The following is a 21473-nucleotide window of genomic DNA, read 5'->3' as shown; positions in this document are numbered from 1 at the left end:
GACAAGGTGCAGCGTTGCAGTTTGAATGCTTTATTAACTGTATGTACGTATACTGCAATTAAGTAGCAAGAACTAAAGCCAAACTAGGAAAAAGACTACAAAATACACATGGACCAATACATTTACAAAACATTCAAAATGTTACAAAATGGGCTGTATTGGTCCTTCTATTCTTCAATTTGGAGCTTTGTACATATTGTCAAGATACAATTCCAACCACTCTCACTTTGCACGATTTTACAAGTGCCAGGGAGAGACACCTTTCAAATGGACCGAGCATCAGTAAACCATCTCCATGCACACACGCGCCACATGACCCCCCTCCCCCTCCCCAGGAGAGACTAAACTATATCTTCGTGTCCACTCGAAGACAAAATAAAAAAAAAAGCGAAATAATTTCTTCATTTAGCTTTCAGCCTTCGAGAGCAAACAAAGTGTGGAAAAATGATTTGTAAGGGAAGCAAAGCAAAAACTTTGGTAGAGTGAAAATATGTTCAGATGTTTTTACATGTCAGTGTACATTTTGACATGTTCACCACCCTCCATTTTTCGACTCTCCCTTTTTTCCATTATTTACATCAAAAAAGTATTTAAACAGCATTTCTCACTCCATTCTCTCCATCGCAATTCCGGATCAACAAAAATGTAAATCTTTCAGAACCTGGAGCAGTAGTTCCTTACGTCCACATACCAAAAATGACTGTAGTTGCCAGTTAATCCAGTGCTGCCAAAAGTGAAGGGGGAGGTGTGTGTGTGTGTGTGTGTGTGTGTGTTGGGGGAGTGGGTGAAGGCCTTGGTGTCTCTCCCGAGGGCTACAAGTTGACTGCTAGCCAGGCTAGCTGGCACCCGTGCCTTCCATCACTTGCTGGGCCTGCTTCTGTCCCATGCAACACTGGGCCACCGACTGGAACAGCCTGGAGGAAAACAACAGGATTAGATCTTTTAACAAGTGCAAGCAACAAGTGCTCCAATGAAAGCACTAAGACTTGACTTGGGACGTATCACATGTTCTCCCCTCCCTGCTGACAAAAAGTCTGATGCGTCTGATGTGCATTCTAGCGCAAGAAAAGTTATGAGCTAAAAATGGATACCGAGCTCTCAATTTCGCAATGAAGACTCAACAAGGTGCTTGTTTGCTGTCAGTAATTTTTTCCTGAGGACTGGTGCACACCTCTTGTGCTGGAACACACAACCATCGTAAGGAGAGCGGACATTGGAAGTGTTGCTGTATCTATGCTGCTGCTGTTGACAGAAGTAGCGTAAGCTATATGCGCAATGTGAAATCAATGCACCTCAAAGAAGTCTCGGTAATGTTTTAAATCATCTAATTACTGCCAGATACTGCAAGTATTACATGTTATTATCAATGTACTTTCAAAATTATAAAACGGTGTTAGGTTTTTGTTTAGAGGGCTTAGTAGTCGAAGTAGGTATGTCCCAATGACGTGCATTGTTAGCTACCTCATTAACTCATTTTCTGTCATTATAATGCACATTGACCTCAACTCCAAGTCATTATACAGGCTGCAATTAAAGTTCATATCGGAGCTATGCCTTTCAGGTGCTTGTAAAGATAAGTGCAGGTTCGCAGAACGTGTCATAGCCACAAATTAGCTTACATACTGTATTACTGTAGCTTTGTAGCTGGTGCATTCCAAAAAGTGTTTGGGACTTACTTTTCAATCTCTGGGGCACAGTGCACAAAGTCATGGCTCCAGAACTTGAAGGCTGGATTCTTGATCAGCTCGATGAATGTGATGAGGAGACCCCACGGGTGAGGCCTGTTCACTATCAGCCGCTCCAACAAAACCCTGAAAGGAGGTGGTGGCATTAATGATGGTAATTCTACCTACAGTGATGACAAAGTTACATCAACACCAACCTGGTGATCTGCTCCTGAATGGCTTCGGTGTTGGCCTCAGCAAACAGGTAGAGCATGGTGCAGCTGAAGTAGTGAGTGTGACTGTTTGGGTAGCGTAGCTGATTGGCGATGGCATTCAAGAACAGGTAACGCCCTAAACAACAAAAGCATAAAAACGTTGGATTACATTAGTACAAGTTACAAGTTCAAAGTAAAGACAACATTTTAGTACTAGTTACCTTCGGTGTCCAGATCCACAGCCAGGTTCTGGAAGATGTCCATGTGTGCAGAGTGTGTGATGGTGCTCATGGAGGGGGTGCTGCCCTTATTGTGGATGTGAGCAATAGCCTGTGTACCCACATACAACACTAAAGCATTGATCAGCTGGATGTTGTAGCGGTTCCCTGGCTCATTTGAAACCTGAAGGACAGAAAAAAGATATATACGCTGTTCATAACAGCTGAAACACAAAAATGCTTAGGTCCTCTCATGATGAATGAAACCTACCTGTAGATTGCTACGCAGCTCAGAGAGGAATGTAACCGGTGATCGTGTTTTGAGATAGGAGTCCAGATCCTTCTTAAACTGGGAAGGCATGACGCTTGTGAAGTTGGTAAGGATACGGGGAGCAATGTTGATCTCACTCAGCATGTCCACCTGCAGTGGAGGTGATAAGATGGGAAGCTAGTTTGATTTAGACAATGATTTAGAGCAGTGGTTCCCAACCTTTTTGGACCCAAGGACCACAAATCTCGGGTGCACAGCGTTTGGGGGGTGGGTATGTTATTGGGGGGCTCGTAGATTATAGCAATTTAATTCATCTTATTTATTATGTTTTGTGTAAAATTGAGATGGGAACATCAAATTAAAAGAACAAAATCAATACAGACTCATCATCCACCAGTGAGAGTATGAAGTTTGGTTTTCCAGAGAGAAGATCGCTGTTTGATGTGTGGAAAGGGCACTGTGCTAGCAGGTTTTAAGTTGAGGTTGTGCCCCTAACAAAAAATACTGCATAATAAAATCCATCTATGCAGAGTGAGAGAATGTTAGCACACGTGCAACGTTGTGTTGAAAGACTGTTGAACCAACTGTTGCCAATCACAACAAAACAAGCAGAAACTGTTGGTTTTCTTATTTTTAAAAAATAAAATATTTTTCTCCCTGGTTTAGTGTGTGCCTGCAAGTGTTTGTACCTTGAGATTGGGCGTGAAAGGGTCAGGGAGCCTCATGTTGCGTGGAAAGGCACTCAGGATGAGGTTGCGGAGCTGAATGCAGTTGGGAGGGATCACGTCACAGAAGCCATAATGGTAATCGCACAAGAACTCGGGGAAGTCATGCAGCAGGACAAGTAGTACTCTAAGTGTGCCCTGTAACAGACCATTAAGAGAATGGGAAATGTTGACAGTTGGCGAGGAGCCTCATGGCAGCAATATAGATACATTGGAATCACAAAGTGAATATTGTAAGCAAGGAAAAAGAGAACAGTAATTGATGACAAAAAAGTACCTTGTAGAGGATTTGCATAGGTTTGTTGAGCTCTACATTCCTCAAGAAAGGTGCTAGGTACTTGAAGAGATCAATAAGCAATTGTGCGTACATGGGCCAACCCTGCAAGACAATGAATTTAACAGACAATCAGCTGATATTTGAACTTTGTGTGTAAAGCGTCGAATGCAAACCTTCTGTTGTGGTGTGTGTGCAAGCATGCGTGCGATGAAGATGCGATGGGAGATGAGTTCAAGCCAGGCGTACACAAAGCCAGGAGCCTTCGTTGGTCTCAGGATGTGAAAGGTATTGCTGAAGGAAAAAAGGGACATTTTGTTAAGGAATGCCTGCCTTGTCGGGAAGCATCCTGACAAGGCAGATGCATGTCTTACCAGAAGGCAGTGAGCGTCTGGAAGTTGATGGTCTCCAGGACGTGTTCTGGAGCATTGAGCTCCAACAGCAGCATAATGAAAATACGGTGGTAAGGCAGCTGCTGGAATTCTGTCTGGCGAACATCATGGTCCTGGATCAACACCCCGACAACAATACCCAGCACCTATTGGGAGAATAGAGTCGGTAACTATCAGTTCCAACTGCTATTTGCATCTGCTAATAAGCAGAGGGCTGTTGCGTCAGGACAACGTTATACCTTGTTGAGGAGGTTGATTTTTGTCACTGTGTTGGAGGCCTCTCCAGAGTGCTTGACTAGCAGGGCTATGAGTCTAACAAATGCATCCAGATTGTGGTAGCACTTTGCTCTAATGATGGCTGCACTCGCTGCTGGGTTGTGCTGCTGTTCAGCCTGTGCCCGGTAGCTGATCTCTACACACATTTCTGTGCACAGCCGGAAAAATCGCGTGATCAAGTCATCAGTTTTCAAAATCCCTTGCTGGTGCATCTGAAATGGAGAACGAGCAAAATAGCTTGATGTTGAGATAAGTCACATTAAAAAGGTAATAACTTTTGAATGACTACCTGGCCGACAAAGGCAGAGAAAGCTTTGGTACTATCCCTGCCGGCAGCAGCTGAGTGGTACAGGTTGACCCATTCCCTCAGGAGATACTCTGCCTTTTCCCTCAGGCCTGGGGGATCGTCATACTCAGAGGCCTGTGAAATCCCAGAGTGCATCATGAAGTTCGGTCCACCATGAGCTCGGTCAATCATGGCCTCATAGTTGGAGCGGACGACATCCATCAGCTGAGGAAGACTAGATGAAAAAAAAAACAACTTAAAACATCAAGTGTGCACATTTAAAGTAAAGCTTTTGCATATTCAGCACTGTGTGTACCCTTCAGGTGCAGTGGCTCTGGAGTGTGCACAGGTCCTCATTAAAGTCTCAATTGTGTGGAAGAGATCAGCTTCTGTGACATGGCTAACACTGCGCTCATCCACCAGCAACAGCTTCACTAACTGCATCGCAAATGCCACTGCCATGTAGTGCAGTCCATTCTCCATTGACTGCAGGAAAACAATGCAATAAGTTTGATTACTAACTAAGGACATGAACATGTTAGTATTAATAAACATTAATGTGGCTTATGTTTACCTGAGCTAGGTGTAGATCATACTGCTGCATGTTCACAAGGTGGTTTTGGATCAAAAGCTCCACCGCTTCTACATTGTATTTGTACTCGTCCCGGCATTCAATGAGACACCTGCCAATCAAACATACATTGCGCTGTTAAGACGGTTTTCCAAACCGCTATATCATATCAGTGATGGTAAAAGCACTTTAACAAAAGTCAAGGCATTTTAAAAGAAGCAAGAGTGAAGGGCACCCCGAAAAAATAAAGTTTAAAAACAGAACTGGCACCACAAGATCATGAAATGATCACAGACCTGGTGATCTGTTTGTTGCACCACTGTGGCCCATAGGCACGCCCATCCTGAAGGGCTTTAAGGACCAGAAGGTGGCACTGCCTATACCGCAGAAGCAAGTCATTATCAGCACCGCTAGTGGCATCTAGAAGACCTTCCACAGCCTGTGAAAGAGAAAATTAGACATTTAGCCCACAACCTCTCACAATTTGGAAAATCTGTCTCTCTTACAGGGGGAGACATAAAATTCTACCTTCTGTAGCAGTCCAAGTGCTGCAATACCATCTCTGGAGTTCCTTGCCAAGGCCACAGCCTCTAGCAGACTGCGGAGGGCTTGTGTCAGGGGGTTCATGGAGTGAGCTGGAGGGATGGCGTGAAGGTGCTGCTCCAAGTCGGCCATGCACTTATCATAGATTTGTGCAACATCGTCTGTGGCCCACGCTTGTTGCTGTACAGATATACAGAAAAACAGTTATGATAAAATATTCCACTATTTTCTGATTAAGTAAAAGAAAAAGTCACCTTCATTGGCTGAGCCAGGAAACCAGTTGGCTGAGAAAGATCATTACTGGGTAGAAAACCTGGAACGTTCCTGGCAAACTCCTCATACACAGCGAGTTGCTTGGGGTCCACTCCTCCCACCTGAAAATAAAGCACAATTATTCATTTATTTATAGCACGGAATTATTCACCTATATTTTCCCAAGAATCTTAATAGATTTTCTCCTAATATCTTAAGAATCATAAGATTTTCCCTTAAGCTGTTTTTAAAGGGGAACTGCACTTTTTGGGGATTTTGCCCATCATTCATAATCCTTATGAGATACATCACATTCATCAATATACCAAAGAATTGTTCTCAGTTGTGTGCAAAGCAAGCCAAATTAACATGTGATTAGCATAGGTAACAGCCCATAACTTGTGTGACAACTTGAGTCATTTTGAGGGCAATTTAATTCATTTCTTCAGGAGAGCAGTATATATTATTTTCAACATGGTGTTATTTATTCATTTAAAAAAAAAAAATAATTTACATCTGCCGCATATGAAGTGTATGTCTGTGACACTATTTTTAACTTTTACATTAAGCAATACACCATAATTTGGGGATTTTTTTTTAAATCCAACTTTAATTATACGCCTTATGCAAAGGTGCGGCTAATATGTGGCTGAAAACTACTATTCTAAATCACCTGCACCTAATCTCCTATACCTTAGAACTACTATTAATCGTTTAAATGCAAATGCAATTTGGAAAACGCCATTACAAGGGCTCAAAAAAGTACAGCAAACAACCAAAACACGCTGCAAAGCCACCATTGTACTATAACCAAATGTAAAACATTGGGGGAAAATAAGTGCTTCTCATATTATTCCCCCCACTCAGAACCTGCACGTTGTCATCGGGGAAAGTAAAACATTCCTTACATTAAAGCTATAAAACACAATGTGGTGAAAATATACTCATTGAGCCCGAGTCACGCACACACAACCACCACTTTTGCTGGCGTTTATCGCCATTACAACCCCTTGAAAACCTGCTTGCACCTGATTGCTCAGTGTTTGTGATTATGTGCCACGACTGAGCAGTCGAGTAAACACAAACGTTACATACTACATACACACATCTCATATATCCATACTGACACTAAAATTAGTCCCATGTTAAAAGATTTACCTTGAGTCTTATCTGCTCTGGCATACGTTCAGCCTGGTAAGTCAAGACAACTGGATCACAGTAACGGCGTCCTTCTTGGCGTGCATGCTTCCTGAGCTCAAATTCCTTAAAGAGAAGGTCCACAGTATTAGTATAGTATTTACTTGTAGTTTAACTACTTGTTAATCTCGGGACGATGAGGTCAGTTCATGCATATGTACGAATTGTCAGTTGATTTAGTACATAAATGCCCAATCCTCACTGTGGCAAGTCTCTTGTCCATTTCAGGGCCAGCCTTCTCCACAGCTGTTTTCTGAATAAAGCAGCATGCCAGTTCACAGTTCTCCTGAGCAACCCTTGCTGCAGCCTCCTCCATCATTTCCCTCTGTTGGGGTGTTGGTGCCTAAAAATACAATATTTTGTCAATAGGATGGGGTTACACATAAAATAAAATATCACCAGAAGCCAGCTTACCCTCAGTGCAGCAGCAAAACTGTTTTTGAGATTAGTAGCAATGCTCACGAGCAGAGGCTCCCGGCAGGTGATCATGGCCATACCAGCAGTCAGGTTCCTCATCATGTGGTGGGCCGCCACACGCATGCGGGACTCTTCTGAATCCAGGGCAAAGTCCTTCCTGATGATTTGCTCACATGTTGTCATTGCAATTTTGATAGAGCGGTCAACCACAGGGTGCACCAGCTCCTGGACAGCCCGTTCAACTGACTGCCTCACACACTGCTTCAACTGAGGATGGGCCTGCAGTAGAGGGATCTAAAGAGAAAGAAAAGTAGAACCATGAGATAAAAGTGAAGGAAGTATTTGAATATACAGAGTGTATATATGTGAAATCAACAATACATACGTTAGCATTGATATTAATGTGTGGTGCCAGGCCTGCCAAGGCATACACATTGATGTCATGGTAACTGAACTGTGGGGTGGGGGGCCCTGTGGTTGTGCAAGTCGTGGTGGCGGCAGCTGGAGTTGAGGGTGGAGCTGCAAATGGAACAAAGTCTCCTGTTGGTCACAAAAAGCTATTTTGATTAAAATCACAGGAAAAATTACAGGTAAACAGACACTTCAACTTCAGAATTTGATTGTGAAATTAAGAGTTGCATGGTAAAATAAAACAAAAGCAGTATGAACATAGATTTTACCTGATGTAGTAACAGGAAGCATTTCATCTGGAGGCTTTGCTTCTTTCTTTGGTGCAGACAACTGCTCCTCAAGACTCTTAAGCTTCTCCTTGTCCTTCAACAAGTTTCCTGGCTTCAGGTCATTAATATCCAGAGACAAGTTCTTACACAGAACTTCAATCTCAAATTTGAGGTTAAGCTGTAAGAAGACCAAAAATAAGTGAACAAAATGACCCCCAAACCTTCAGGGTTCACAGACAATGTTAAAGGAGCATTTTCAACAATGTGGACAATAAGTCTAGATCAAAAACAGTTTCTGTAAGTAACTTAAAGTTGAAGCACGATACCACTTAATTTGAGCGGACAACGCCAGTTGAAACGTTCACTTGGTGAATGGCTTAAATTGTTTAATTTTGCACAAAAATCTATAATATCTTCTGTATCTAGTATTATATTCTCTGTACCTAACTTGGATCATCAGTTCCGGACCTTAATTTCAACTGAGCCATTACAGTAAGAGCTCAACCAAACGCCGGTATGATGCTCAATGTGTTAACGTTTCAGGACACCAACGCACCATGGTGAGAAAGTGGTAGCACTGGGTCTAGAACAGCACTGCAAAGAATTAAAAACATTCAATTCTGCTAGAATAAAGGATATCAATATTGATTCTCTGCAAAAGGAAATTCAACAATAAAAATGGGAGGGAAAATAGACAAGACGCTAAAGAAGCGATTAATCGGCTGAAAGACAAAAGCACTGTTTAATGTCACCGCTTGGAATGTATCACTAACAACTGAAAAAAATGCTTGGCTATAAAAAAGACAGAAGATGAGTAAAAAGAAATCAGCTCATATGAACATGCAAGTAAGAAAATGCAAGTACATGAAGCAACAAGGCCAGATTTAAAGCAAACAGACCCGTCGTCACTTGCAGACATTTTGGAAGGAGGGAAATACTGTATGACAAACTCAGAGGTCATGTAGCAGCACGGCTGACCTACAGAGAACAGCCGATCCATGTGATGCAGTCACAAGTGACATTCAAAATGATATTGTAATATTTAGTGGCATTGATGACTATTTTGACGCAAAGCATGGAAAACGCGCGTATATGCAGCTCGACTACAGCTATGCACTCTTTGGTCTACAGCTGCATCATCCCAGTCTAACGATTCCCATCACTTCCCACATTGCATCAAAACAACCGGATGCAGCAGCAAAACTTGCAAAAAGGAGGTCAAGATGAGGATCTCGGAAGACTAACGTAAACAAAGAACAACTTCTGGAAGACCACAAGAGAAAAATAGAGCCAAAAGGAGTTGGAGGTAGAAAAGATGGGGAAGCAGGTAGAACAAGGGTTGAAGCTTGACAGAGTTGATACAGATGAAGAGGTCCCGTCTATCAAGAGTGAGCAGGTGAGCTCCAAGGCTTTATCATAGACTCCAGCAATGCACCCATCTTACAGTCATGACACATGCACCGCTAACCAGCACAAGTTATTCAAGATAATATAATAAACAGCAAGAGCTGTTTTTAGTCGTGATCCATTCACTTAAATGAAAACCATCTTTCATTTAATTGAGAGACCCAAAGAGTTTACCTGCTGCTAAGAAACCGTTTTACCTGAAGAAATATGTCGGTACAGCTTGCAAATACATTGAGGGAAATATCTTCCGAAATGACAAATAATCATGCGAAGATGCATGGGAAAAAAACTCAAGAAATATGGCCAGATATTTGTTATTCAAAAGGCATTTAGAGAAAAGTTATCTAACTGGCCAAAAATACAGTCTATAGATGCAGAGACCAAAAATCTGGAGATATAGAAGGATTCAAACTCTGCCGACTTTGTAAAAGGCTGCCTGCTCGGTGCTTGTCTGCTCCTTATGTAAAGGGCTTTGAACTACTCCACGACTATGAAGAAAATCAAAGACTAATATAGAAATTGCCAGAATGGGCAGCAACGAGATGGATCCACCAGATTACAAAGACGCTTTTCCCTATCTTGAAAGATTTTTCAGCATTTATCACTAGAAGCTGATATTGCCTGCAATCCAGTCACATGCTTTGGTATTCACATTAATTTGGAGATAAAGGAAATTGAAAGGACTATTAAAAATGGACAAGGCAAGTGCAGTGGCAGACAAATACCCAAAACTAATCAGGGATCAACATGTTGTGCCAGAGCATACATCAGCATCACATGTGCCCTCACCTGATGAAAATGTCACTAGAAGAGAGGACAAATGTTAGACAACACCAGGCCACATCACTTGTGACAATAGCATGAAAACCCCCATCCTGCATACAGGACTACAATTACACAAAAGAACTACAAAAGGAAAGACATTTGAGTCCAAACAATGCATTACAAAACACATCAGAGACAATGGCCATCATGTCTCAAGACAGTCTGTCAGTCTGCCCTCCAAACTGGAACATTTAAATGTTTCAGTTTGGAGGTCATCACCAACAAACCCACACAAGGAAAATATTTTATATGCTTTAACAGCCACTAAAGGTTAAATGGACAATTGGGCCGATTACAATGTTATTAATTTGTTCCAGTGTGTGTCTGTGTGAAAATCTGCCCGAGTACCCGGCCCCTTACACACAAACTGAGGTGCAGCTCTGACTGCCACACTCAGCTGCAGCAGAGAAAACTACATTTTTTTACACTAGTAACCTGTGACTTTGTCGCATTAGAATACGCTTCAAGGAGAACGTCAATTATTTTTTTGCCATGTGAGTTTTAGATTGTATTACAGCATTTAACATTGTGCAAGCCGCATTTGAAGAGCCAAAAATAAATCCAAAACTGTGTTCTGTTGTCATTGACCAAGATATACAGTTGTTTGATCTGAAAAATGTACCTGTGAAATAAATCAATAAATAAAAAGGGACAAACACTGACACCACTGTATAAGCCAAGTTGATGATCATGTTAGGGACCTTAAAAAGAAATCTAGCAAGGTTAATGGCTTAAGTTGTATGTATCAATATGTAATTTTTTTCACTCTTACATTAGTCATTGGACCCACGGATGTTTAAAAAAAAAAAACAAAACCTTTTATCATCAGTTCGGACCATAATTTCAACTGTGCCACTTTGTGCAAATGTCTGATTATCAAATCATTACCTTAAGGTCATGTTCCTGATGTAGCTCAGCAAGAACATTCATGATGGCCATGGTCCATGGGTTCTGGGGCCTGAAAACCTACAAAATCAGAATAAGCAAAGGGAGCGGAAGATCAGAGCATGTATACATCGAGGCACACATATTTCTCTAAATCCATGCTCACCATGCTTCGCAGGCTGGACTCCAAAACTTTGGCCACAAAAGGAACAACATAAAGTAGCTCCTGCTGGCCCTTCACATAGGCTTCCAAAAGCAGAGACTTAATTTCCAGATCCTGGAAAAATGACAATCAACTTACATTTTGAAAACCTTTTTAAAATCAGCTTAAAGTGAAAACATTTTCACACAGAGAAAATTCTGACCGTGTAGAGGATAGGCTTGTTTTTAGCCAATGTAATCATGCCCAGCCAATGGCCCAGGTTCTTCAGCAATGAGCGATCAGAGAAATTGGCTGCAGCCTTGTCAGAAGTCAGTAAAACCTAAAATAAAGGGAGGAAGCAACTTTTATAGCAGGCGACTCACAGGGAAAAGAGGACGTAACTTAAGAAATTTGAGTAGATGACACCTGACCTTGATATTCCTGTAGGTCTCAGTGAGGACCATTTTGACAAACTCCGGATTCTTGAGTGTGTCCAGAAAGTTGGAGTAGAGACTGTGGAAATTGGGCTCAATGCTGACACGCTTCATCACCAGGTATTGAGATACCCATGGCATGAACTCTTCCTTCACAGTCTCTTTCAACTCCTCAACCTATTACAGCAAACAGACTCAGGTCAGCTTCTCTCAATATGCCAGAAGGTATGTTTCACTAATTGTGTTTACCTTTTGTGTCATGTTTGACTGAGAAAGGTTATTGAAGATAAAAGCAATCTTCTCCTGGATATTCTCTGGAGGTTCTACAATCCTTTCTGTTTGGTCAGTGGCAACCAGCAGGGTGTCAATATTTGTAGTGTTAATGGAAGGCTGCAAGTATTTAAAAAAAAAAAACATGAATCTTACCATACCAACAGCTTAGTACAGGTTGTGCAAGCTTAGGACTGTCATGATAATGAAACGATTAAAAAAAATAATCCAGCAAAATGCGTTATCGTGACAGGCCTATGCAAGCTACACATTTGTGAACTTTGACAAGTACATGTTATGTCAAAAAGAAGTCCAACTTACAGGCACATCCTTCTTGAAACCGCTGGGCGTAGGTCTTGTGATGGTAGTGGTTTTGGCAACCGTGGTTGTAGTTGTGGTGGTGACAAGGGTGCTTGTCTGTCCTGGCTGTGGCGCTTTAGGGACACCGGGTTGCTGTGACTGGGCTTGAACTTGTGCCAGTGCTAGACTGCCAGGGGTGGTGATAGAGCCTTGCATCTTCACCGGAGGGTCCCGTGACTGTTGGCCATACTCAATATACTGCACACACAGGATATTGGAAGATGCAGAGTGGAGGATTTAATTTATCTGTCAGTATTCTCTCACTGCATACAATTCTGTAGGTCAAAGTACACCTCCAAAAATATTTCAAGATAAATTAGGGAAACCTGGTTACCTCTTGTAAATGGTGGGGAAATTGTAAGAAATGTCCAATTGAAGCAAGATGTTGACAGTACTGAGGGTAGTCCTTCAACCTAGAAGTACACAAGTCAATTTTTCCCCCATACACAAAACAATGATAGATATTAAATGCACTCCCAATGCACACAAATCAGAATACCTGTTTTTGAAGCGGTCTAGGGCTGCAATCCCAAAGTAATACATTTTGGATCCATAAGGTTTTCTTAAGGCCTCAAGAACATATCGCAGTGCCAGGCCAAGGGCCATGTATGTGACAAGCCCTTTTTCAATGATGCCACCAAAGAGACAGGCTGTGATGTGCAGCTCCTTGTCCGGGTACTGGGGAAAGAAACGGTACTCCTCAAACAAGTTCCGAAGCATGCAATTGAACACCTCCCGCTCCCGCTTGATGGTTGAATCTTTGAACCTCTGCAGCATCTCCAGAACCTGGAAGAAGACAGTTGTTTTCATTGCTCAATCAATACATGGTTTACAGTCCATTTGTTTAAGTTACAGTCAAACACATATTGCTACTCACTTCATCCACAGACATAGTCGGGTGAGGTGGGTGGTTGTAGATACGCTGGAAGTAACTGTTGGCTTCATCATCAATCTCCTTACTAAAGTGCTGGTTTGCTTCAGGCCAAACCTGAGAAAGGTCAGCTAGTAGGAGAAGACGACATCATGTAACAAACCCATACAGAGAAAGGCAAATCAATAGATGTGAAGCATAAGCCAAATACTATATATCCAGTGAGTTGAAAATACTTAACGCCTTGCCATTCTATTTTCCTGCCGAAACTATTTGCCTTATATGCCATTGGAAGGTTTTTAACTGAGAGTCAACCATTTCAGGATACAATTATAACAGCAGGCTCTGTGAATAGAATGTTAGACAATAAATCCGGTTGTGTTACGTCTGCAATGGCCTGGTGATTGTAAATTGTCCTGGCCAAGACTGGAATGCATTGTGATCAATTTACAGAAAATCACAAGGAAGATCCAAGAGGCTACAGAAATGACTAATTCCGCGGCATACCTTTGCACACAGGCATGAGGGAGATACAGGGCAAATCCGGTCTACTGATAAACGATTTAAAAAAAAAAAAATGATTTCAAAGGGCCACAACTGGGGCAAATCAAAACATGGACTGTGCATTCTTTTCCAGAAACCGTCTGATAAAGTCTAAAATGCACGGCATAATAGTATACACACATCATACATGACCCGTGAAGCCAGTGCAAGATGGAGATGCCCTGCGTGGCAAAGGAACTATAGCTTCCTAATTACTTGCATTTTTTGCCATTTGTGGGTGGTCTCAGAACAACTCCATAAACAGCTTGGCTGTACTGTATTCAAACTATTTGTCAGTGTCAGAAGCACTTAGAATCTACCTGCTGGTGACAAAAATTCAGCTTGTTTCCTTTCAAAATGTGTCTCTATTGCAAATAGTTCAATGACAGCACAGCTTTATATTTACATCAGGTATGACTTGTTTTTCCAGGTGTTTTAACAAATTGAAAAGAAATTTCAAAGACAAATTAAAAGACTAAAGTGGGGCTGTCAGCTTAAGCAGACAAGGAATGGAAGACTGGACTGTATTTCCTCAACAAAGTATTCAATACATTGAATGGCATTTCAGAGATGTATGAAATGTCTGTTGGAACCCTGAACCATAGTTTCCATGGACAAAAGAGTCCTATATAGGATGCATCTGCAACACTAGCTGTACTCATACGACAATTGCAGAGGAAATACAGTGCTGAGCAGCGCATGGCAGGCTCACAGTCACACCACTACCACCACCACTTACAGGCCGTCATCTTACTCTGCTGAAAGGTAGGTGGGTTCAAGCTCGGTGTGCTCATCTTCCTGGTGCCGAATGGATCAGTGCTTACTGCCGGCATTCCTAGACTAGAACCAATACCAGAGCCAATGCCCGAGGCCAAGGAACCTGGAAGACACATCAAATCTTTCATTTCACTGCCTCTGTAAATACAGCTCCCATTTGTCATGACTTTCCCCTTGTGATATTAGTGTAAAATTTATATATATTAAAAAAGCATAGTACCAGAGTCCATACCAGGAAGCTGCGAGGACAAGCTGCCAATGCCCCCAAATGGTGTGCTTGTATTGGTGTTAGAGAGAGGTGGAAATGCCTTTGCTGGAGATTGGGGATTACTGAAAGCTGAACTTAGGGAGGTGGGGAAACCCTGCATGCTCTGAGTGTGGGAGGTGGCTGTGCCGCCCAGGTTCAATGAGCCCATGCCAGTAAGAGGGTCCACCTAAAGGAAGTGACAGAAGGGATATTGAATATCTACTATATATATCTACTAATAAGACTCATTGAGGGTTCTGTATAATTACAAGTTGAATTTGATTGTTATTCCAAAGTGTGTCTTTTATAGCTAGATACCTGAACAGGAGAGATCGCATCCAGGCTGCTGGTGCTTGGGGCCCGACCTTTCGGCATGACTCCTGGTGGTGGCTGCCGGGCTTTGTTCATAACGTTGCTGCAGTTGGCAACCATGGTCAGGATTGTCTCTGACAACTCTTGCAAAACACTCCTGAGGGTTGTTTGAAACAAACACTTCAAAAAATATTGTTTTTGATAAAGATTCAAATAAAACAAAAATTGGTGCAGCAAGTTTCATACCCAGCACAAGACTGAAGACATGCCAGCATGGTGGCTAAGGTCTCAGGAGGCAACTGAGAGCTTTTAGGCTGGTCCTTATCAGGGGCCAGACCCCCCATTATGGATGGGCAGCGCCTCTTTAGGAATGTTACACAAGCTTGGATAAAAGGTTCCTGACCCAAAGCAAAACACAATTAATGCTTAAAACACTGACAAAATGTATTCATCAATTCAGAAGATGACATACCCCATGCTCTCTAATTTTGTCAGTCAGCCATTTATCAAGTTTGAGGTATTCACGGCGAGAGGCAAGTGCAGCAAGGTCAATAACAAAGGCAAATGGAGTACCATTCAGCAGCATCGATAGAGACTGGAGGACAAAAAAAAATCATATTGGCTAGTTGAAGATAGTATCTTATTTAAGTTCGGTATAAATCTTACAGCTTTGTTTGGATAGGCAAACGTAACTGTATACCATACCCACATTACCAGACACATTTCAACACACCTTCAAGTCTTGGGCCACATCCAGAATGCGAGACAACTTGGCCTGGTCATACTGCTCTCCTCTCATATACCACTCGGCCATTGAACGCATAATTAACTGACGGATGGAGGGAGACTGTCCCTGAAAAAATAAGTCAAGTTTACATACGAGATAACACAGCATATAACATTAGCCAGAGATTAAGGTAGAAAAAGTGCACATCTTCCTCTTCCTTGCTTGTTAAGACTCATAACTAACCTGTCCATGCCAGGCATAGTGCAGAATAATAGCAGAGTTGGGGTGGTTGCCCAGAAAGATGGGCATCAGGGTAGAGATGAGCTCATGGCGCAATGTATGCCAGGAAGTGGAGATCTGCAGCAGTGCCAGAACCAGCATATCTGGGCAGTGCTTGATGGGGAAACTGAAGAGCTGCTTCACCTGCTCATACTGGCCAACCTCTGATAGCCGAAGCAGGCTTTCCACCAAGTCCAAGCTTTTCCTGTAATGAGTTCAGAAGTGTGAAACATAAGTCCAAGGCCAGAGGAAAACACAATTTGTGCCATCCTGCAAAGAGATTCATAGCCGTTTTGAGGAGACCAGTTCCATACCATGTTGCAATCTCCCTGTTGTCATCCTCTGGTGGTGCTTTTAGGATGTCAATGGCTACCGTATGGCAAGGGTAGTCAGCAAAGCAGAACACTTCGGGGCTCATTAGAGAGTGTTGAATGAATGATAACTGAGGAAAGAAAAACAATAAGTGGTTAAAGGGGACCTGCTTTGCTTTTTCCACTTTTCTGACCTATAAATGTATCATGAGCTACCAGTAGCTCCTAAACACTTGTCAATTTGCTCTCCAAAGACTTTCTTAATTTATTATAACTCATATACCCACCATATTAGAAAGTGGGGTTTGTTTGTAATTAGGAGGCACTTTAAGAGCGTGACCAATAACAGAGTGGAAGTGCTCGGAGGCAGGCCATGGGTGGTATAAATTAAAGCGGACCATTTTGGCGGGAAGCACAGATTCTGGAAGAACTATAAAGTTTTGCGTGTAGCTGCTACATATATCTGCCTCTTGTCTTGGCATAAAAATATGCACACATGCATTATCAATAACCTTTTGACCATATTAAATAATATAAAATATATTAACAAATGTACACAAAAGCATATTGTGAATTTAACGTGTAAAACCACATGAATTAATGGCAAAGTTACTGTACTGGTACCTGTCCCTCTGCGTGTTTCCATGGTCGATATATGAGATCAACAGGAAAAACCTCCATTCCCAAACCCCGCTGAATGCCGTACACCACTATATGCAGGCCCTTACTGTCCCGTATTATGAATCCTGTGTGATCCAGTTCATATGTCACCTCTTTGAAGTTCAAGTTAGGATTCTAGAGGATAGACAAAGTGAAAACTTTAGATTGCAGTATGGCAACAGGTTGGTTTAACAAAATTGAAAAGACAAAAATATTTCAACAATAGAATGCAAACTAAGTACATAATTTATATGAATACACAAAGGCGGCATCCAACTCAACATTGTGCCAGGTTTTATTTTACTTAAAGCAAGCAATCAATGTTACTCTGCATAACCATTTAAATACAATTGATAGCAAGCAGATATATGTATTAAGATAGGGTGCAGAAAATCAAGAGTACTGTATAGAAAATCATGAGCATAGACTTACAGCGTCTTTGACTACGTCGATGAGCACCTCGACATTCCACGTGTGTGCCTGTGAGCCATCGTTCTTATCCTTTCCATCGCTCCAGATACCACTTCCGGGTGCAGTGATCGACTGCAAAAGAACCCCAGTCAGTCAGTTACGACAGCTACCCCTTGCTACACTGCGGTTCAAACATCACACATTAATGATGGCCATTTTGTGGTTGACTCTTTCCTATATTAGTCAAAACCAATTGAAAGACAAGTTGTATGTAGTGTAATGGTCGGGTCTGGAACCAATTAACAGTGATAAACGAGGGGCGACTGTATTGTCTTGGCAAACCCTGTCACCTCCAGCTAGCACAGGTCCCAACTCCTCTTAAACTCACCTGTACAGGAATACCATCAGTTAGGCCAGAGTGGGTACGAGCCATCATGCCCAAGACCCTGGCTACCTGGCTGGCTGTCACCTCCCTCACCCCATACTGAAGGATAGTGTTTCTGCACTCGTCCAGACTGAGAACAAAGGGCAAACGGATCAGTACCGATGATGAGGTGCCACACGAATTAAAAATTTAAAACAAAAAAAATCTGAGTATAAACATACCTGGCAGAGGAACTGTAGCCCATGTCCTGCATGAACTCCGCTAGAGAACTCTCCATTATGGTCTTAGCTAACTCCCCCGAGTCAGGCAGGATCCTATCCATGAGAATGTCCCGTTTTTCAGGGTACAACAGTGGTGCGAGCACCACAGGGCAGCGCTCCTGCGGGAAATCTGAAATAGGACACTCAATTGTACCGTTTCCAATCAACACAATGACATGTTCAAGCAAAGCTTCAAAACCTACCCCGGATTATAGGCTCAACGTACCTCGGCAAAGTGTCTTCAAGAAGGCGTCAATCTGCTCTTGTCCCACCCCGATTGCTCCCTTCTGACCAAACAGTAAATGGGAGAGCAGCAGGTGCAAGACCTCTATAGCAATGTCTTGGAAGCCACCTTCTTGGTTTCCGCCAAGATCTGCGTCGATGTATGACCGCAGGAGGTCGGGAAGCTTCTGCTTAATGAACTGCGCAGCTGAAATAAAAAGAAAGGGTTGAGGTGAGACAAAAATCTTTTTTTTTGTTGTTGAATGAAGCGCTTCTCTAAAAGTGCTTACCAAATCCACGGAGGTCTATGTTGCTGGAGTTGAGCAGAGCGAGGCCGAAAATCACCTACAATGTCATTGAATGAGGACGACTCAGTCAAACATGTTCCATTTCAGATAGTGTATTTACAATTGATATGCACGGCAACAGTAAACTAGACTGGCTTACCTCTTGGACCTTGCTGAGCTTAAGAACTTTACTTAGTTGGGTGAATAAATGGGTTGATGGTTTCAAGCTCTGAAATTTAAAACAAAACCCAATATTTTAATATTAAAAGTTTCAAAACTATAGAATAGATTTAACAATTGTCTTTGAAATTTATCAGCATTTCGATATATTGCACATTTACAGGCTCTTTTCACAAGACCAAAACAAGCTCCTTACCTTCTGGTAGTGCAGGGGATTGTCAATGGCGTAGCATAGGGTAGAGATAAAATTGGGCTTTGATATCAGCGACACACACTCCTGAATCAGAAACTGTGTCTTGGGCAAGTGGAAAACAAAACATACCGGGGAGGAAGAGAGCAAAGAGAACAGAGGCATATGAAGGGCAGCATAGGAAAAAGTAAAGAATTAAAACAACATTCTGAGTGTATGCATTGCATATTTATAAACAAAAAAATGTTGCGTGCTGTATAATTACAGCAGATGTCAGGCTGTGTTTATCTTGTGGCAGGCCGCCAAAAATAGGGTAATACAAAGACCATGTTACTTCAAAAAATAAGTGTGTAGACACCTGGTAAAAATAAGTACCTGGTGAAAGTCCTTGCCACTGCTTTTACCATCGCCACTGAAATCCACATGTGAGAAAAGACAGCGAAAAAGATGCCTGTCTGCCTCAGGACCGTGACGATTTACAATCTGGGGAAACAGGATTGACACAGTGAGATATCAGGACAACCCCTTCAATGGACAACATGATAATCACAATACTTACATGCTGTATTTCTTGCTGGCTGGCTCTGTAGTTTTTCTTTGTTAAATTGTCCACCAGATAGCTGATTTGAGACAAAGCCAGCGAGAGCGAGTCAAGATTCATTGCTGGTTGGGGCGGAAGCAGGCGGCCGAGCACGGCGCAAAATCACCATTATTCCCCTTTAGTCACTTCAGTGATAGGTTACTTTTCCTCCCCCCCCCCAAAAGGTGAAAAATGTTGGCGTCCAAATGAAGCTTTCTCTCAGTGGCTCCCGGTGTTACGTAGAGTCTTTCAGTTTAAAATAAGGTTCAGCATCTGTAAGGATGGAATACAAAACAGATTTTAAGTGAGACTGCTGCAAGACATTGTGTGTATTATTGTGACGAGATAAGCATGTTGCTATTCAAATCCTGTAATCATGCAGTACAATATTTACCCACTCTTGACATGTCAAAACATTACAGGCTTTTGAGGCCTACATAGATGACAGCTCAAGTATTCTCATTATCATTATTAATTCTCATAACCAAACTATAACGCCCATTTCAGCAGTTTAAATGTAATAATAATATACTTTTTGACAGAGCTACTTATTGAAAATGTCATACACGAAATGAGGCTGCAGTTAGCTAGGACTGGGCCTCACTTGTGCTAATCACACAGATGCACAATCGGTAGCTCGTTTCAGTAAACAAACATTTGCTTATCCAACACAAAATAATTACACTATACAAATTAAGCAGACGTGCGAATCATACAAGCATTTTCTCTGAAAGGGGTGAGTAATGCGAGGGGAAACAACCCAAAAAAATAAAAATCACCGAAACAAAGGGCCAGTGCATGCACTACAGTAGAGTCATAAACAAGCAATCGAAAAATCGCTGGAAATATTAAATATTCCCATCGCTTGTTGGCTTCGCAAATATGTCAGATAAACCCAAGAGCCTAGTACAACTTTTAACCAACTATACAGTGTGTTTGCGAGCGACGAATGTGAGCATAGCTAGCATTCAAGCTAGCAGCAAATTGCCTACACTTGAGTTAGTCCTAGTGTCAGGTCATTAACTTTGCTTAATCGGTTATATACCCCGTCTACATGACGATTTATTGAAAATGGTCTTATAGGCACTTATAATGGCAAATATGTAATAACATCCGCCCTTGAGTACAGTGTAAACGACAAGTTAGCGCTGTTCGCTACACAGCGACTGAAGCTAACGTTGCTGGGGTGTCGCGGCCCTGCAACCGATAGCATTTATTTTTCTTATTGCTCGTCATTAACTGACCGTTTAGCAAGATGCGAAACTATCAAGGGGTCTATCAAAGGTAACGCAAATGGCATAGTAGCAATAAGTTTGATGGTAGCTGGTAACAACCCATAAATGTGGAGAAAGGCTAGCATTACCCTCGTTAGCTTTGTACGGGCTCCGTCTAATCTGTGGAACTGCAATCCATTAGTTGAAAATAGCCAGCCACTTTATATCAACGACTAAAAGGTACATTGGCTCTATTACCGTAAATACAACAACTAAAATACTACAATTAACACATTATATACTATCAACTGTGCAAATTCATCAAATTACTTTCATACTGTTGCCAATGTGACAGCTCATTGCCAATAAATAGACACCTCCCGGCTGTGGTAGCTAACCGCGGTTTTCTTGACTAATATAGCTCCCTTTCCGCTAATATTAACGCGAGCCGAGTCGGAGTTGCGCGGCAGATACGTTCTACATCTCACCGTGCTTCCACGAAGGTGATTCAGTAGCTCATTCCTCCTCGTTTCTCTCGACAAAGTTGGCGAAATGGAAAGGGTAGCGGCGCCTCTAGGGGAGTTTGATTTTCAAAATAAAATGGCGACTGTCACCGCCGCGGCGCGCTCGTGCTGCAAGGAAAGGTGCGCGAGGGGCGAGCGTGCGCGCGCTCACCTGCTCAATAGCAGATGCCAGGTCAATCAATTTAATGC

At 42.2% G+C, this 21473-nt stretch overlaps 1 protein-coding gene across 6 annotated transcripts; it reads right to left on the bottom strand.

Annotated features, from left to right (window-relative positions):
• Window positions 1–14: 14 nt before the first annotated feature.
• On the bottom strand, window positions 15–21398 carry cnot1 (CCR4-NOT transcription complex, subunit 1). Of its 6 annotated transcripts, none has more exons than XM_058075522.2 (49): window positions 21249–21398; window positions 19526–19819; window positions 19342–19449; window positions 18973–19071; window positions 18757–18825; window positions 18600–18654; window positions 18314–18517; window positions 18049–18217; window positions 17831–17957; window positions 17464–17574; window positions 16996–17166; window positions 16375–16502; window positions 16025–16265; window positions 15788–15907; window positions 15527–15649; window positions 15301–15452; window positions 15061–15211; window positions 14716–14929; window positions 14473–14598; window positions 13182–13306; window positions 12804–13090; window positions 12639–12717; window positions 12266–12502; window positions 11924–12064; window positions 11672–11851; window positions 11464–11580; window positions 11265–11375; window positions 11102–11179; window positions 7982–8159; window positions 7687–7820; window positions 7299–7595; window positions 7087–7227; window positions 6846–6950; window positions 5690–5809; window positions 5421–5615; window positions 5189–5331; window positions 4896–5004; window positions 4638–4807; window positions 4325–4556; window positions 3999–4247; window positions 3742–3905; window positions 3544–3661; window positions 3371–3472; window positions 3058–3231; window positions 2369–2518; window positions 2101–2281; window positions 1883–2015; window positions 1677–1811; window positions 15–914 (listed from the first exon to the last, which is right to left on the bottom strand). In XM_058075522.2, exons 2-49 carry the CDS (start codon window positions 19625–19627, stop codon window positions 836–838), a joined length of 7134 nt encoding a protein of 2377 aa, XP_057931505.2. In that variant the 5' UTR covers window positions 19628–19819; window positions 21249–21398; the 3' UTR covers window positions 15–835. The 6 variants fall into 6 exon arrangements, with proteins under 6 accessions (XP_057931505.2, XP_078646268.1, XP_078646271.1 ...); XM_078790142.1 differs by having other exon boundaries at window positions 7687–7841; window positions 12266–12512; window positions 12640–12717; XM_078790145.1 differs by having other exon boundaries at window positions 12266–12512; window positions 12640–12717.
• Between the last annotated feature and the right edge of the window lie 75 nt (window positions 21399–21473).

The sequence above is a fragment of the Doryrhamphus excisus genome, linkage group LG1 (assembly GCF_037039965.1).
Source record: "Doryrhamphus excisus strain RoL-2023G ecotype Guam linkage group LG1, RoL_Dexc_Guam_v1.1, whole genome shotgun sequence".
NCBI classification, from domain to species: domain Eukaryota; kingdom Metazoa; phylum Chordata; class Actinopteri; order Syngnathiformes; family Syngnathidae; genus Doryrhamphus; species Doryrhamphus excisus.
This window is presented reverse-complemented; position numbering and strand designations above follow the sequence as displayed.